General features: G+C 45.4%; 1 protein-coding gene across 1 annotated transcript in view; it reads right to left on the bottom strand.

Moving 5' to 3' along the window:
• MSN (moesin) overlaps positions 1-6,151 on the bottom strand; it is a 42,412-nt gene extending 36,261 nt beyond the window's left edge. The window contains 1 exon segment of the mRNA XM_086619582.1: positions 6,081-6,151. Coding sequence (XP_086475708.1) covers positions 6,081-6,092 — 12 coding nt within the window. The 5' untranslated portion in view covers positions 6,093-6,151.
• Positions 6,152-16,605: the final 10,454 nt, after the last annotated feature.

Below are 16,605 nucleotides of genomic sequence, written 5' to 3'. Positions count from 1 at the left end.
GTTACGAAGCGTTGCCCAAAAGAGAAGCCTTCCATGAATCTGGAGACTTCAGCCTGTTTCGGACGGGATAAAAAACAAACTCCTTTGATGCAGTATTATTGACTGTACTAAGCAAATTCGGGCTGTTCCCAAACATCCCTAGGGAAAAGGCAAGTGATTAACTGGCTGCTCACTAGTGCTCTTAATTTACATCGGTTAATTGCCCTGGATGATTCCGAGGCAGAGAAGGATTTCCTCTTTTACAGCAGTGTGTCTGCAACAGCTGAGACTCCGCAGGGTGATGCTGATTTCCAGTACAATCATTTAGCAGACACACAAACAAGATACGGGGAGGTGGGAGGTGGCAGCGAGGAGTCACAAGGAGTTAGTGTTGAGATCTTGGAACTCTTTTCCAAACAGACCCCATTGTAGTCCTCAGAACAGCCATTAAGCACAGATAACAGCTTTATTCTGCAGATTCAGGGAGGCCCTCTCACTGCACAGAAGAGGAAAAGGAAAAAAAAAAGAAAAAAAAGTCAGCCAAATAAGGTTGTTTGAGCTGCACCAAGCCAGGAAAGAGGCCAGGAGCTGACGTCGCCAGAGGAAGCTTTTAGTCAGTTTCCTTTATCCCCTGGAGCAGGGCCAGAGCTACCTCCTTCCGAGGAGTTTCGCCCAGAAAAGTGCCAGCTGATGAGCAGGGACACGCAAAGCCTGGCAGCTCGGGAAGGGCCCTGCTCCCCCTGCACACCCGGCTCCACCAGGAGCAAAGGCCGACAGTATCCAAATCACTCGGGTTCAGTTCGTTCGCTGTCACGTAGCTACACAGGGACTTCAGCGAGCTCTGTGCAGCAGCGTTTCACTTCAGATCAGATATTAAACATAAAACAACTGAAACAAGTTTCCTCTAGTGGCAGCAGTGCCATTTCCTGTCAAGAAAAGGAGTCCATATCAAGGCATCTTATGAACTATCCCCATGAGAAAAGCAAGAATTGTCATTAACCTTCAGGGGTGATTAATCAGACAAGGCAGAGTCACCTCAAGGAAAGTGCTGCAACTCCTTGCAGGTCCAAAAGAGGTGCTGCCTGCAAACGTTAAGGGGACAGGACATTTGCGAGAAGTAAGCGATGACCAACCCCTGATGTCAGGCACTCTTTTCCCCATAAGATTCCCTACCGCAGAAGCAGCAGATCTAAAGCTTTCCTTGGGCTCCTTTTGTTACGTGCATCTCACTAACCTGCTGCTTGTTTATCTGCCTCAAGGAAGACATCAAGAGGTCAAAAACAAAAGAAAGGACTCAACTAATACTTTTAATCTTCTAGAACCTCTGGTATCATAAGCACTCTTGAGCCTAACACTGTCACATTAAAGTTTTAAGAACTGGATCATGACTTCCAATTCAGATCAGGCACTCAGAACAGTTCTTGCTCGCTAGTCTGAAGCCGCTACAACCGATGTTTTCTGCACGCTGCTGCTAGTCAGGTGCACGACTTGCCGTAAGAAGTGGAAGCCAGATTTTACCAGCATGCAAAAACGAAGTGAACTTTAGTTTATCAATGGTATTCTTTAAACTCCCTGTTTACCTTTAACACAGAAGACCCAAAAGTACCAAACAGAAGCTTTTGCTCACTATCAGGCTTAACTGCTTCATCTGCACAAGAGGTAAAACCTGTTCTCACACAACCTAGAAACCAAGCTGATGAATACAATACAAGCTAGGGTGTAAAGGCCTTTCCCGGTTTCTAAAATCCCATAGTATAGGATAGATAATTCACTGTATACCAGTCCAGTAGTTTACTTGGTTCCACTGTACACTCAGCATGTTTTAGCTATTGTTGCTTCTGAAGTACAAAGTCATCTGAAATTCACCAACAGGGGCAACACCGGCTTCTGTATAAAGTAAGGTCTTTGAGAACTCTCAAACACATGGCTTTACAGCAACTCCATGTATCTGATAGTGTTACAAGTAAGGTACAACGGATTGAGTTTGCCTAACAAGCTAGCACCCATGTCACATCAAAGCCTGCCCAACTTTGGTCAGTGCTGCCAAGCTTCCCAAGTTATACTGAGTGAGGGAGAGGAGATGTAACACTGAAGGGTTGGTCCTCAGATAAGACAGAAGGCACCCTGGAACACTGCTAGTGTTCCTTCACAGCACAACAGGATCCAAACCCAGGACACTAAAAGAAAAGTGTCCATCCATTACAAGTCATAGTTTCTATCACTGTCCACTCTTCCCCCTTAGCTTTCAAGACCTCTAGCAAATTCCACAAGAAAAAAAACCACAAAAAAATCACCCCAAACAAGTGCAACACCCTGCTCATAGCTGCCGACTTGTTGCAGCATTTGGTACCAAGTAGCTACACACAAAGAAACTAATTATCCAGAGGATTCTCATGATACCTACCCCAGTCTCTCAGTCACCCTTCTTCTAATCAGACCTATGCAGTTCCAAAGAACAAAGGGAAATATGCTTCAAGGATCACTGGGCATTAGGACCATAAATTTAAGCTACAGACAGGGCCCCTGAAGGCCCCAATGGCTATTGCTACACTGAATTTTAGAAGGTATTACAGGAAAAGGCAACAGCAGAAAAGACTTTTTTTAAAAAAAAAAAAAGTAATCTTAAATAGCATCATAGAGCTGAGACCTAAGAATCCCACTATTCTTTTGTGCTGAAAAGTTCATGCTTGTCCAAGTTGATTTTCTCCGAAGAAACACTTTGCTCTAGAAACCTGGAGACTTGTTCTGAACATAGAGAAACACTTAGTTCTGCTAATACAATGAGAGGAGTCCAAACTTTACTATACCTTAGTTTGAAGCTTTCTATGTTCACTAGATTAGCTCTGATTAAACCCATTTCTCTACAACAAGACGATGTCACCTAAAACAGAACTGCTCAAGTCCTAGTGATAAGACAGTTGAATGCACAACTCATACACAACGCCCACGTTTCAAACTCAGCGGCCTATCTGTTCACATAGCCACAAAGTAAGTACATGCATAGGCAAAACAGTTAATGAATCCCGATAGAGAAATGCTGCTTTTGTAATAGCTAAAAGTAAAGTATCAGTCCATTAAATGGACATGACTGGTACAAAAAAGGTTGCTTTCCTTCCTGCTCCTGCAACTAAGGTGGTTTTTGGAATACTAAAGTTCAAGTGTTTAACCATGGGGCTCAGACTAGCCCTCAACATGACAGTTCATTCACTTCTATCAGGATTTCGAACTGAGAGTGACTTCCAGCTCTGCCCAGCCTGAAATGACTCAGAGAGACCAGAGCCCTAGTCATTAAGCATGAGATCAGAGCCTAGTCATGGCCAATAAACAGACTTCTCATCTGGGGGACTTTTCAGAGCTTGACAATGGCTTGCAAGAGGCATTTTAGTACTCAACTACTTCCACCTCTCTGCAATACAAAACGTGGGAGGAATTATATGCCCTCTTTGGTGCGTGCTTTAATTGTTTACATCTTGCAGACTTTTCAGCTCAAAAAAAATTATAAACCAGAGTTGGTTGCTTAACTATAAGATCACTCTAGATAAAACAGTGAAGCTTTCCTGCCAAGAGGATGGCAGGATCAGCAGGCCGATCCATGATGGACTTTCCACACAGCCCACGAGGCCGCTGGCAACCAAACCCCCCAATTGTGCAGACATTTCAGTTCACAACAGCAAATCACGTGCCACTAGTTCAAAGGTTACCAGAGTTAATCTTGGATTCCTATTAATAGTGCACCAAAGCATAATGCCACTTGTAGCAAAGCTCACGTAACAAAATGGCAATCTCCAGCTAGACATGTTAACATTTAGCCTAGCTTAACGAAGAGTAGGGACTCAGAACTCAACAGGTTTTGCTGCTCAAGCCACACAGCAGCATGTTCTGTAGGCTTGGTAAGATGAATGATAAGAGCTACCAAACACTTTAGACACAAATGTTTTTCCTGCCCAGCCAGAACTGTTCCCTGAAACATTTCCTTCATCTGTCTTCTTCACAATGGATTTATTTTTGCAATGAAGCCCACATATAGCTACATCTAACTGCTCAAGTTTCACCTAGGTTTGACCTTGATTGAGGAAAGTCACTTGCATTTTACTGTTTTGTTAATTAAGTAGCTATTAACAAATCTTAAGCTAACACACTAGTAGTCATGTTTCTTTCACATGAAGAACTGATCGCACAGTTATGCCAGCACATCCTGTTCCTGCAAAACATACCTCAAGAAATAATGTGTAAAATATTATTTCAGTTGGGTCTGCAACCAGAGCAGATGGAGCAGGAAACCAAAGGCTGACACGGCAGAGGCCTGCAGCTCCGTACCTCAACAGGCACAAACATTTGAACCGCTTTCTGCAGAATCTGCGGTGGGCAATACACAGTATCACAGCAAAGCACTTACTTTTCTTCATCTGTTCCAGTTTTAAAAAGCTCTGAAAGCAGAACTGCTCCGTCAGAACCAGAAAGCAGCAGACTGAGAACACAAATCCAGCCCAGGGTGTGTCTGAAGACACCAGAGGCTGCAATGAGCTCCTTGTAGCGAGTGCAGTGTCACAAAGTTTGGATTCAGCCAGCCGGTGGGAACTCTGTCCCATAGCATATCCGCAATACATTAAGCATTTCTTGGCTGATTCGCACTACAAGAAGTCACTCATCGCAACTCGAAACTCTCTGGCTAAAAGGCCTCAACTGCGTTTTCCACAGAAGTCCCCTAACCCGAACTACTTCTGTTAATCTTACAGAACTTATTGCCCGTTTTTTTTTTTTTTAAGGAAGTAAATCTTCATGAATCATTGCTGATGTCCGAAGAAAAGTCTCTCTAAAGCTTCAGAAAATACTGTCTTAACCTTTAAGTGGCCTGAGTTTGATATCCTTTAAGAAGTTGACGTTTTAAAAAAAAATAAAATAATTCAGCCATTGTCTCTGAGAGCTAGCATTTAAGACAGTAGGAAAAGCAGAAGTCAGTGAAACAGTTCTTGAGTATCTATTTTAAAGTAACAAAATTAAACTCTCTGTAAAAAAAAATAAAATAAATGGGGGGAGGAATTCCATTTCAACGTTCACTTGCAAAGGGGTGGGGTTTTGATTTGGTTTGGTTTTTTTCTCTCCTTTATGTAAATCACAGACTCTTAGCTTAAACATCGGATGTTCTTAGGCCACTTCAGATCACTTCCAGTGAGGAAACGTGCAGAGCCTTCCAGTCTGCCCCTTCCTGTCCTATCACTGCAGGGCCGGGACCCATGCTTTTACTTCTACTAGGAGACACTAAGTGGAAAAACCCCATGCTCCTCATTAGTCACCGAACTCCTGCTGCGAGGAGAGTCAAGTACAGACTTGACCAGACTTTCTGAGCACCAAGATCTCTCCAGCCAAGAAATACTTCGAGTCAAGCTGGGACAAGGCTCCGTAGCAACTCGAGCTGACTAATTACAAGCCGTGAAAGCCTCAACTTCTCCTCTTTACGGAGCACGTGAGAGGCGGCCATAGAATTAACTAATTCCCCATCGGGCTCCAGAAAGCCTCATTCGCGCTCGCCTCCCCAGGCCGGGCACACGCCGAGTCCCGGGGCGCACAGGGCGGCGGGCAGCGCTCCGGCAGCCACCGCTCCACCGGGCATCGCGGAGAGGCGGCCTCCGCAGGGCGCTGCCCCGCCGCGCCGTTAGCCAGCCTCCCCGAGCGGGCAGCCGCGGCCCAGGCGGGGCCCCGGCCCGGCAGCCGCCCTGCGCCCGGCCCGGCCCCTCGGGCGGGGGTGCCGCGGCAGAGGGACGTACAAGATGGAGGGGCGGGCGGCTCGGCCCAGCTCCGCTCCCCTGCCGCCCGACCCGCGCCGCGCTTCCCAGGACTCCCTCCTTCACCATCTCCCGTCTCCCTCGGGGCAGCCGCCGGCGCCGCCCGGGCCCCGCCACCGGCCGCAGCCGCTCCCGGGCGGGGCGCAGGCGAGCCCAGGCGGGAAGAGCCCCTCGGGCCGGCGAGGCGGACAGCCGCGGCGCTGCCGTCCTCTCCCGCCGCGAGGCCCAGGCGCCGCCACACCCGCCCAGCCCCGCGCTCCCGTCGCCGAGAGCCGCCCCCGTGGCGGGGCCCCCCCGCTCCGCTCCAGCTGTACCCACCGTTTTCGGCATCTTCCCGGCAGACTGGGCACGGCACGTCGCTGGTCCTGCGCCGCTGGGGCTCTCCGCGGGCTCCGCGCTGCTTCTAACGGGACGCCGCGCCGCGCCTCTCCGCCCGCCCGCCCCGGCACAAGCCCCGCCCCGCAGGCCCCGCCCGGCTGCCCGCCGCCGCCCTCGGGGCTGCTGCTGCGGCGCGGCGGGCCCGGCGCGGCCGGGCCGAAGCTCCAGGAGGCCTCGCCTCGGCGCGAGCGGAGGGCGAAGTGCTTCTGGCCTCCCCGGCGGAGCGGGCCGCTGCGGGGCGGTCGCGGAAGGGAGCGGCTGTGGGGGTAGCGGCGGAGCCCTGCCGGGGCAAAAGCCGGGGGTCTTCAGCGCCTGCGAAACTGGGTGCCGAGAAGGCCCTGAACGCTGAAGTTTATTTGCGTATCAGGTGTCACTGGGACTTCTAGCCCTTGCTAAAAGCGTTGTTTAAAGAAATAATGCTGTTTTATGGGCTAACGCGCTGCTCGAAGTAAGACCACGGCGCTGACGTGACGGATTCTTCGTCTCCCGTTCAGGCTGAGTCATGCGCCCGTGGGGTGCAGCTCAGAGATGGCGGGCGGTCTCCCCGGTCCTTGGCGTGTTGTGCGAGCGTGCTGTCGTGGACAAGGTTTTCAGAGCTGTTTAACTAAAAAGCACACATCCAGCTCCAGGTGCTTCAAAAGCACGAGGGGCTGTGTCTCCCTGGCAGGCAAACCACCTCTAGTCTTCAAGCCTCCTCAGAGGCCACCGCCATAATCCCACGGTATAAACGAGCAATCAAATTCATGGATGAAAAGAGTTCCGAGAACCAGCTGCAGATCACTCACCAGAGCTTCCTGTGCCATCTATGTTTTGGAAACACTGATGGAAGGAATCAAGGTCCAGCATTTTCATGGGGATTTAAAGAAGCCATCTCATCTCATTTGGGACTTCAAACATAACTGTCAAGCAGTGACCCAAGTCCTGTTTTCTCCCAGAAGGAAAAAAAAAGTCCTTTTTAAGGTTAACAACCTGTGTCCAGAAAAAGGAAATTAAATGTTCTCAATATATTTAACGTCTTATTTTTTAAGGATAGTAGAAACCTATGTTCCTATTTCTCTTGAGTTTGTGTCTTCTTGTCAAATCTAAATATTTTCACTCTTGAAGTCATCTTGGTTGATGCAAAGACCATGCAGACTAGCAGAACTTCATACCTACTTTTTTCCCAGCATGTTGAATAAATGAAGATTGCATTAATATGAGAACACAAATTCAGATAAAAAGTAGGAAGAGAGCAAGCCAAGTTCTACTAGGCAGATCAGCACAGACTCCTGCTGAGTAAACTGTTTTCTTTAATTTGATTACAGGATTCTGCTGGGATTAATATTAAACTGAGGTATGCTGAGAATTGACATCAGATTCATAACAACACTTTGCACATCTTTAAAAATTGCAGTTCATTCAAAAGCTCTCAAAGTGCTTTGTAAATACTTGTAATTAAACCCTCAGGGTCTACAGAAAGGAAGTTTCTCTTTTTTCCCCAAGGAATAATATTGTTGTGAATGCATACGTAATATAACAGAAATAATTTTTCAACTAGAGGTTTATAAATGTGTTGATTTGCTTTTCAATGTGATATTTCCTCATCCTGCAGCATGATGTGAGAAAGAAAATCCAGAATAGTTCTCACTCTGTTAAAAAAAAAAATTGTAAAGATTGTGAGAGACAAGGCCTTGCCTCACCTTAGAGTAAACTAGGAGTACTACTGTAAAGAGTAATAAAACTATTCCTGCGCCCATCTGGCAGGAGATGGAAATGAGGTCTGTAAGCTTTGTTTGCTTCGTCTGAATATGCAGGTTTCACCTAAACTAGAATCTCTATGCTGTGTCTACATAGGAAAAAACATCAGTATAATCAGATTGATGTAAACTGGTGTAAGTTTTCTGCACAAAAAGTCACAGGGTCCATAAGAGTTCATTTTACAAAGTCTTCTTGCTTTTCTGATTCATTTTTACATTGAGACTTTCTTAGACAAGGTCAAACAAGACTGCTCCATGAAAGGGTTCCACTTGTTTCCTACAGAAATTGATACTGACAGAAGAGATCCAGAATAATAAAGGTACCTGGTCATGATTTTTGCCAGGTTTGGATCCAGGAATGTTAAGGGTGAGCTTTCTCACTGAATTCATTACCATGCTAACAACATCATATATGACAGGGAGACCCCAGTTCTGCTTCTGTTGTGACTTCTATTCCAACATCTGATTGCTTCACTGGCATGGGGCTTCCTAAGATGGAGGTAACTGTTTGGAGGATTTAATCATTCTTTTTCAGGAAGATGACAAAACTTCAGATGATGAAAGTCTAGCTATTTCCTTGACAAATTTAAGGAGCCCGTAGTTTAGCATCTAGGTACCTAGTGTTTTCTTCATCTTGCTAACAACAGGAGATGTGATGCAAATGAAGCCCCATGCCAGTGAAACAATCAGATCCAAAGCAACTGCATTCCCACTCATAGTGTGCAAGCACTGGCCACGTGCACAGAAAGTCATAGACCGTATGTTGAACAGTCTTCAAACAGTTTGAAGGGGCAAGACAAGGCAAAGTGAGTTCTATAGCATGACAGATGCTTCTTTTTCACCCCAGCCACTTCTCTTGTCCTTCTTCTCTATTACTCATAGCAACAGCCAAACAAAATACCATTCATGCCACATTGAAAGACAAGGGTTCCCTCTGACAGGCACAGGAGTCTCTACGCTTTAGTTCCTCTCCTGCTTCTTCCTCCCCTCTTCCCCTTGGCTGTTGAGGGGGAGGACAAGACATCCGAAACATCTGAACCACACAGTGCTCCAGCTACAGTGTCATGAGCAAGTCCTGCTGCAGAGGTGCTGCACTGAGATCTCGCCTCCCCCACAGACCTCTCCGTTGGCTGCTGAGGAGGGACGGTGGTATCAAGCAGCCTTTCACTGAGCCCTCCCTGCCTGGCCATGTGTGAGAAAAAGCACATCGGTGGATTCCTTGAGAGCCACAGGCAGGGGTTATCTCTCCTCCCTGACTGCAGGATGAGATTCCAAGGGGTAAAAGCGTCACCGGACTAAAGATCCTCCCTGCAGGAGGCTGTAGAGATGAGTAACATTACCCAGGGCCTCAAAAATGCTGTTATTTCCAGGCTGCTCAGAGCCCAAATAATATTAAAGTATTTCAGAATTAGATTAGACCTGGATGACATTAAGCATTCTCCTGGGAGGAGGTCTGGATTTTCGCTGGGGATTTATTGTCTTGGTTTCATTTACATCAAACCTTTTGTAATACCTTCTTTTAAGCAGAAAAAGCACGTAAATTATTTGGTCTGAAATACCAGAATTATTTAGCATGAGCACTTAAACAGGGGCCATTTCATCCGCTTATAGTTTTTTAAGCTAATGCTGAGTAACTTGAACTGCCCTTCACGTAGCTTTGACAGAAGATAGAGGCCTTATTCCATTCAGCTTCCCACAATGTGATTAAAAAAACCCCACAAAACAAACCCAAAGCAAAGGTGTTCCATACTAGAAGGTATATTTCAGAGGGCTGAAAGAAATTTAGTTTGATTCACTTAGGCAAAAGAAGGCATAAAATGAAAGATCAGCACCTCCCTCTCCACGTCCCCTCCCCTGGAAGCTGCAGAGAGCAATGAGGTTGCCCCTCAGCCTCATTCTCTCCAGACTAGACAAACCCAGAGTCCTCAGCTGCTCCTCGTAGCACATGCAGATCAGAACTAGATCTTCAACAAGTGGTTATCAATTTCTTAACTTTTTCAAGAGTTTGAGGAAATCCTGCATTAATTTGCCTTTTAGCGATGGGTGAAACAATGACCTGTCATTTGTGTTGGTTACAAGGGCTGTACACTTAGATTTAGAGAAACCTGTGGAAAGATATCTCACATTTCTCTTCACCTTTTATAACTTCTTTTTCTTGCCTATCCCCTCTTCATAGACACATACACACACTTTTGCAATACACTGTAATTTATGAGATTAAATGGGATCTAGCTTTAACACCAGCAAGGGACCTGACACACAGATAGTAGTGAATCAGCAAGTGCCCTCCTCACAAATGGCTCCTGGAGGAGTTAAAAAGGTTCTAAATGAATTCAAGTGCCCAGATGCCTACATGCCACGTTTGGTGCTGGTGCAAGGAAGGAAAGATCTGCTGACTTAGCATGATTCAGACTCTCACTATTTTGGCTACAGAGTGGTTATTAAAAGTTTCTGGCCATTGACTTTGAAGCAAGGGGACTGTTACCAATCAACTAGGTAGCAAAGCAGCTGTGCTGAGGTGGCAGCGAAATGGACTCTGCCTGGGAGCTGATGTCTATTCCAAAAATAGGTTATGAAAGAAGAGCCAATATAAGTTATTAATTCCTATCTCTCTATTTTTTCCAATCAAATAAACTTCTGGATTCTGGTGTGCTCCTAAAACCTCATTAACCAGCACCCATGAAAATATCTTCAAAAAATGTTCCAAGGAGAATCTCTGATCAGTAAGTCATTCTGTGCGCAATAGAAAGCAAAGAGAGAAGGAATGGGTGGAAGAGGAAATGGGGATAAAAAGCAATGAACAGGAAAATGAGAGCTTTACAGGGACAGCAATAACAAACCTCATTTCTTCCAAAGTCCTGAGACTGCCATCAACACAGGACCTGCCTGCATTGTTCAAACATTACAGCTTTCTCTTTCTTTCAAAAAATGCCCGATCAATTTGCGTCTCCATGAGCAAAGTAAAAGTAGCTGAGGCACTGAAAATCCACAGCCTCCAGCCTAGGAAAAATTAGGCTGTTAAGGTACTGTCCCATAGATTAAGGAAAGAGACTAGAAGATAGTTCTCCTTCGTCCTATGAGCTCTGTCAGTGGGTAACTGGATGATCTTATATTATTTTTAATTAGCCCAGCTATAAAAGTAATATAATAATACTGACTATCTTAGAGGGGGCTGACAAAGTTGTCATTTTAAGGTTTCAGGCAACAGTGCAAATTCTATACTTTATATTAGTTATTTATAAATAAATGTTTCTACGTATTATCTAAATTCTTAATTTAGAAGAATTGTTTCCTGGGTATTTTTTGAAGCTGTTAGTGCAAAGAGTTTATTTTTAAAGTCTCTCAAGTTTTTATAGCTCGAGTACTTCAGAGCACCGCAAGAACCAGAGAGGAAGATGGCAGGACACGAACAGCAGCTGTTTTTCTTGTCCAGGCTCTGTGACACATAAAAAAGGAAAAAACGCACAAGATGGGGATCCAGATCTCACCAACTGCAAATTTGCACAACAGATGCAGAAGATTATGGAGTCTCACTCTCCACATCTTAGTATTTTGTATCATCATGCACAGTAATGGACTAAAATATGCCTCTTTACTTGAAAAATGTCTCTGTGCTCATGTTGCAGAGGTGTCGAGAACAGCTGGAAAGTCAGGGTCATGTATATGACCCATTCACTCTCCACAGGTAGAAATACACCTGTACCACTGTACAATATGATTTGAATAACTCAGTATTACAGCACATCCACTTGTGCATCTTGATCATCCTAGAAAGTGGGTGATGCAGCCTGTTGGCCTAAAAACTTCCTCGCTTACTTGCGAGATTCAAAACTAAATCAGAGTGACAGAGTAACAGATCCTGCATTGTTCTCCCTGCCTTCTTTTTTTCTTTAGGTACAGAGCATTTAGTGCCCTGGGGCGGCAACATGTAGGCTCTTGCATGCACAATCTGCCCCGTGACCCTGTTTCAAGTCTGCAGAATGCTGCTCGCTGCCTTCTCACACGGACAGGGAGGCCCAAGCAAATCTCCCATCACTTCAATATTCCTAGCCTGAACTTGGCTCCCTTTTGCATTCATTAACAGCATAGTGGAACCACTGTGGGAGAGGGAACAGAATTATTTCTCCAAGAATCATCTGTCATAAGTAGCAGTCACCTACGCGGAAGCAGGCGTGGGTGAATAGGTTGTGCGCTAACCCCCAGGCAGCCGGCCTCTGGCGTGGTCGTGGTTTGGGCTGTAGTGCATTCCGCTGCAGACCAGCATGGTGTTCAGGCCATAACTGGGCTAGATTAAGAATTTTTCACACACACCTATCATCACCACCTCTGTCTCTGCTGGAGATTATCACCAAACTATATAAGCAAGCTGCATCTCCATTAGCTTTTTAGTTCAGATCAGGAGTTTGTTTTTTAAGTTAATTTCCTATTCACTGCATTCTGTTTCCCATCGTGGTGCAGTCTCATACCTGGTGAACTGAATTCTTTTTGGATGAAAATTAGCCAGAAGATGTGCTTCCAGGGGTGCACCTATTGTGTCCCAGCTACTGGCAAGCATTCAGTTAACTGGACCAGAACAGAGCAAGTCCAAAATAAGCTCCCTCTGAAACACACTTAGTGTGAATGTTAAATATTCAGCAGCAGCTCTTTTGTTTTCCAGATCTGCTCCTGTTACACTACTTATAGACATGCCTACCTGTCAAAATGATCCAGGCTTGCTTGTGCATCTTTTGAACCTGTTCAAACATTTTTAGCAGGATGGATTTTAACTTGGATCAGGGTGGCAGAACTGAGTTAGGGAGCAAGGACATATGCAGATTTACTGACCCCTCTGTGGGGACAGTAACCTCCAAGGAAGACAGTCTCAAATGCAGCCAAAACAGCACCTCCAGCCTCAGGCCAGCTGAGCCATCCCTGGGAGCCAGGCTATGCCACGGATGCACTGAGTACCAAACTGCAGTTCTGAAGTTGGCTTCTAAATTCTTCCCTCTGTAAACTGCCATAGGCTCACCCATGGACTTAGGCTTCACTGATTGGCATCAGATTCATCCTGGAATGTGAGTGTGCACCTCCCCAGAGCTTTTACCCTCCAGTTAGCCCTGCTCCCACTCATCTCTCCCTGACCTTCTCTCTCATCTGCCATTGTGATTCGAAAACCTTCTTACCGTCTCACACAGAGCAGCTGCTTATAATCTAACTTCCCTCTGCTTCTCCAGGGCTCCAAGACTGACTTGGTGCTCCAGGCATTCCAGCTCCTACAGAGCAGAAGCAGAGCAGGGAGGGAGCACTCAGTCTCAGCACTAACATTAAGTCAGTTCTCCCCACTGTACCGAAATTTGGTCAAGTGAATCAATGCAGTGGAACACAGGGCTCAGACAGCCATAAAGAGGGAAAAGAAAACTGGTCTGTGTTTCCAGGTAGTGGCACATAATGTGGAAGATGATCTCAGCACTAACTGTTTCAGACAAATGACCCTTTACCAGTTCTTTCCATCTAAGTCTTGGCTCCATTCATTTTGCCTGAGACTTAGATCTATTTTTGGAAACCTTAAAAATATACAGGCAGTTGCCAGCCATTTTTATTCCAATGCAGGAACATTATATACTTAAGACATTACTCGGCCCCTGCTCAGATGGCAGGGGTTTTTTTCCAGGTGAACACCAAACCTCGACCCATGACAATGTTGTCTAGTAAGTATTGCAGCTGTTTCTGGACTAGAACATGAAGTAGACTCAAAAACCCAGCACGTTATTGTTCAGGAGATGCCTAGAGCAGGAGTCTAATCTGGGAATGTTCATGCTACCTCTCCCACCCAGCTGATTCACACTCAAGTGAAGGGAATTTCCTCCCACCCTGTTAACATTACACAGTGTTATCTGCAGTCAGGGTTGCATGACTGTGAGATACATGCATCCCTGGGCAGCCCTAACTCCCCCACACACTCTGCATCCAGTTCTTTTCCTCACAGCAAAACGTGACGATGCACCACATGCTGCCTCGTCCAGTTAGACACAGGCGTGACAGGTGACATCATTCGTTTTTCTTAGGTTTTTACTAGACACATGGCATCTCTGATCCGACAATGCAGAGAATTAAGGCATTTAGGCTATTTATAAAAAAGAGGAACAGATAGGTGGGTGGGTAGATAGATAGATAGATAGATAGATAGATAGATAGATAGATAGATAGATACACACATACATACAGTGTTCTTAGCTGTTTTCTGTCCCAGAAGTGGCTGTCTTCAGCAACAGACACAGAGGAGTAGACGCTCAGTCCCAATTAAGCCTATTCTGTTTCAGGAGAATTCTTCTATATTCATAGGGAATACAGACCTCCACTTTTAAAACACAGCCATAACTTTTTTTCTTTGTCTTAGAAGTTTTTTCTATCACTTAACCTGATTTTGTATGTTTGTTTTTAAGAAAAGAAAACCCCTTGAGTTAAAATGACAAGGAACACATGGTTGTTTTTGCCATAGATTATTCTGCAATGGCACTTGCTGACAGTACAGGAGGAACAACCCACTTTTGTATTCTGGTAAGTCCAAGTGAGAGTAACAGCAAAACTTATACATGGTTGTTATTTTTTGTCCACTAAACTGCAAGGCCATTCTGTTTCTTTTTAATGTCAATCCCAAGTGTGCTTTATTTACTAAACTTGCTTGCATCATTCTTCTCTAGGCTGACTTTCTTCAGACATTTCAAGTCTACTTTATGGTAAGACAAATCTAATTTTCTGATACTATCTGGATCGGTTTAAACCCACGTTAAGAGAATATGTTCTATTCTGTAAGGTAGTGGTTCATTTAATCTCAGTGCCTCAGTTTCCTTACATATAACATGAAAACACTGATTTGTCCTGTTTCAAGAACAAAAAGTTACACTATAATTACTCATGTTTCCCAAGCAGTTGGCAGGTGTGCAAGGGAGGGTATGAGTCCAAATGATAACAAAAAGAGTAAAGTGTTTATGAAGTTTGTTACCTTGCTTAGGAAAAAACAAATTTTGCAGCTATCCCACTATGGTCTATCTGAAAGGCTCCCCACAGCGAATGTAGCTGAAGGGTGCGGTGTGGAAGTTATTATCCCTCTCAGAAAAGTTATGAGAGCCCATCTCTGGGAACCTGATTCTGTTGTTCTTTACAGTGGTGTGGACTGAGTGCAGTGATTCAGGATTAACTGTAACTGAGATACAAATCTGACCCTTTGGGTCAAATTCCGGGATAGTTTGTGTATCCAGGCTCAGAAGAGCTTGGCTCTTCACTTTCCAGTAAATGTCTCTATTGATATAATACTCAGGAAAGGAAGAAGAACATTCCACTGACAATCTCTGCTATATTGAGGTCTAGGTTCACCTTTAAAAATTATCATATTAATTCCATATTGGACTGGTTTATATAATCCACAGCTTTTGACTTAATTACCTTGTTTGTAGAGTGATTTGGAATAAAAGTACTATAAAAAAAGTGGATGTCTGGAAGCCATGAACTGATGTGATTTCGGTGAGGGGCTCCCCTGTGCTCATCCCCAGCTAAAAGTATTTCCTCTGCTTCTAAAATAACCATGGTTCAAGGCATCAATATTTCATGAGGCATAAACGGTTCCCCTTTAGGAAAAGTAAAAGCAGTTTTTCCTGTTTGTGAAATCTCCACGTTGCCAAGAACAAGAAAGCTTTCGAAACTCTATCTTTGCTGCTTTGCAGAGCTTCACTGCCTTATAGGGTCTGAATCCCCTGGATTCATACCGGGGGCGGGCTGGGAATGCTGGCTTTTCCTCCTTCTGGGTGATTCTGGGAGGCCCGCGAATGATGTCATGGTACATTTTAGGCTACAATAACAGGAAATCATCAAATGTTTACACTGGCAGACTGAACTCTGATGTGATTTTCCTCCTCTTCCTCTCCACCCCCCACCCACCTCGCCCCTGCCATTGACTTCCTCGATGTATCTGCTTCCTCCGATTAAAAGACTATGAGATGACAACACTGAAGGAGGAAAAAGGAAATTGGGGGAGGGAATCAGAAAGGCGTATTTGAAAAGGGTGATTCTCCATGTATCACTCACGCAGAGCACAGTCCCCCCACCTCACACACTGTGTTGGTACAGCAGTCTGGACACGGGTCAGCAGCCTGTCCTGCACCTCCCTGGGCTGCAGAAACAGAAAGAAACTCTGCCTTCCCAAGCACAGACGAGTCACAGAAGAGACCTCCCTGGCAAAGTTTTGCTTCTGAATTTCCCTGTGGCTGGGGGAACTGTGCCACACATACATCAGGACATGTATGGCATAGGCTGATGGACTCCAAGGCAGAGGAGGCCACACGTTTAGAGCTTGAGTCAGAGGAAGGATGCGAGTGAACTTTACCCAGAGACAGCCACAATTTGAGGCCAACATCAGGTTTCAGTGAGAGGTGAGTGAAGGTGCTGGGTTTGGGCTGGGTTCAGACACTGCTTGGACCAGGGATGCACAGCAGGAATGTTAGACATTCTGTCCTTTCCAGCTTGCTAATATGGAGGGAAGAAGGCAGAAGATGTAAGGAAGTATCCAGAAGACAAGTGGTTCCAATGAGGAAAAACAGGAGCATTGCTAGTCTAACTGGCTTTGGGGCAGTTCATGTTTCCCTGAAGGATATGGCGTGACTATATTCTTCCAGCTCATTGCTACTGTGCTGGGCTGGCAGATTTCACACAAGCAGCTCGGAGCTGGGAGATGCTAAGGAGTAGCTAAGGATGGC

The sequence above is a fragment of the Tauraco erythrolophus genome, chromosome 13 (assembly GCF_009769465.1).
Source record: "Tauraco erythrolophus isolate bTauEry1 chromosome 13, bTauEry1.pri, whole genome shotgun sequence".
Lineage (NCBI taxonomy): Eukaryota > Metazoa > Chordata > Aves > Musophagiformes > Musophagidae > Tauraco > Tauraco erythrolophus.
This window is presented reverse-complemented; position numbering and strand designations above follow the sequence as displayed.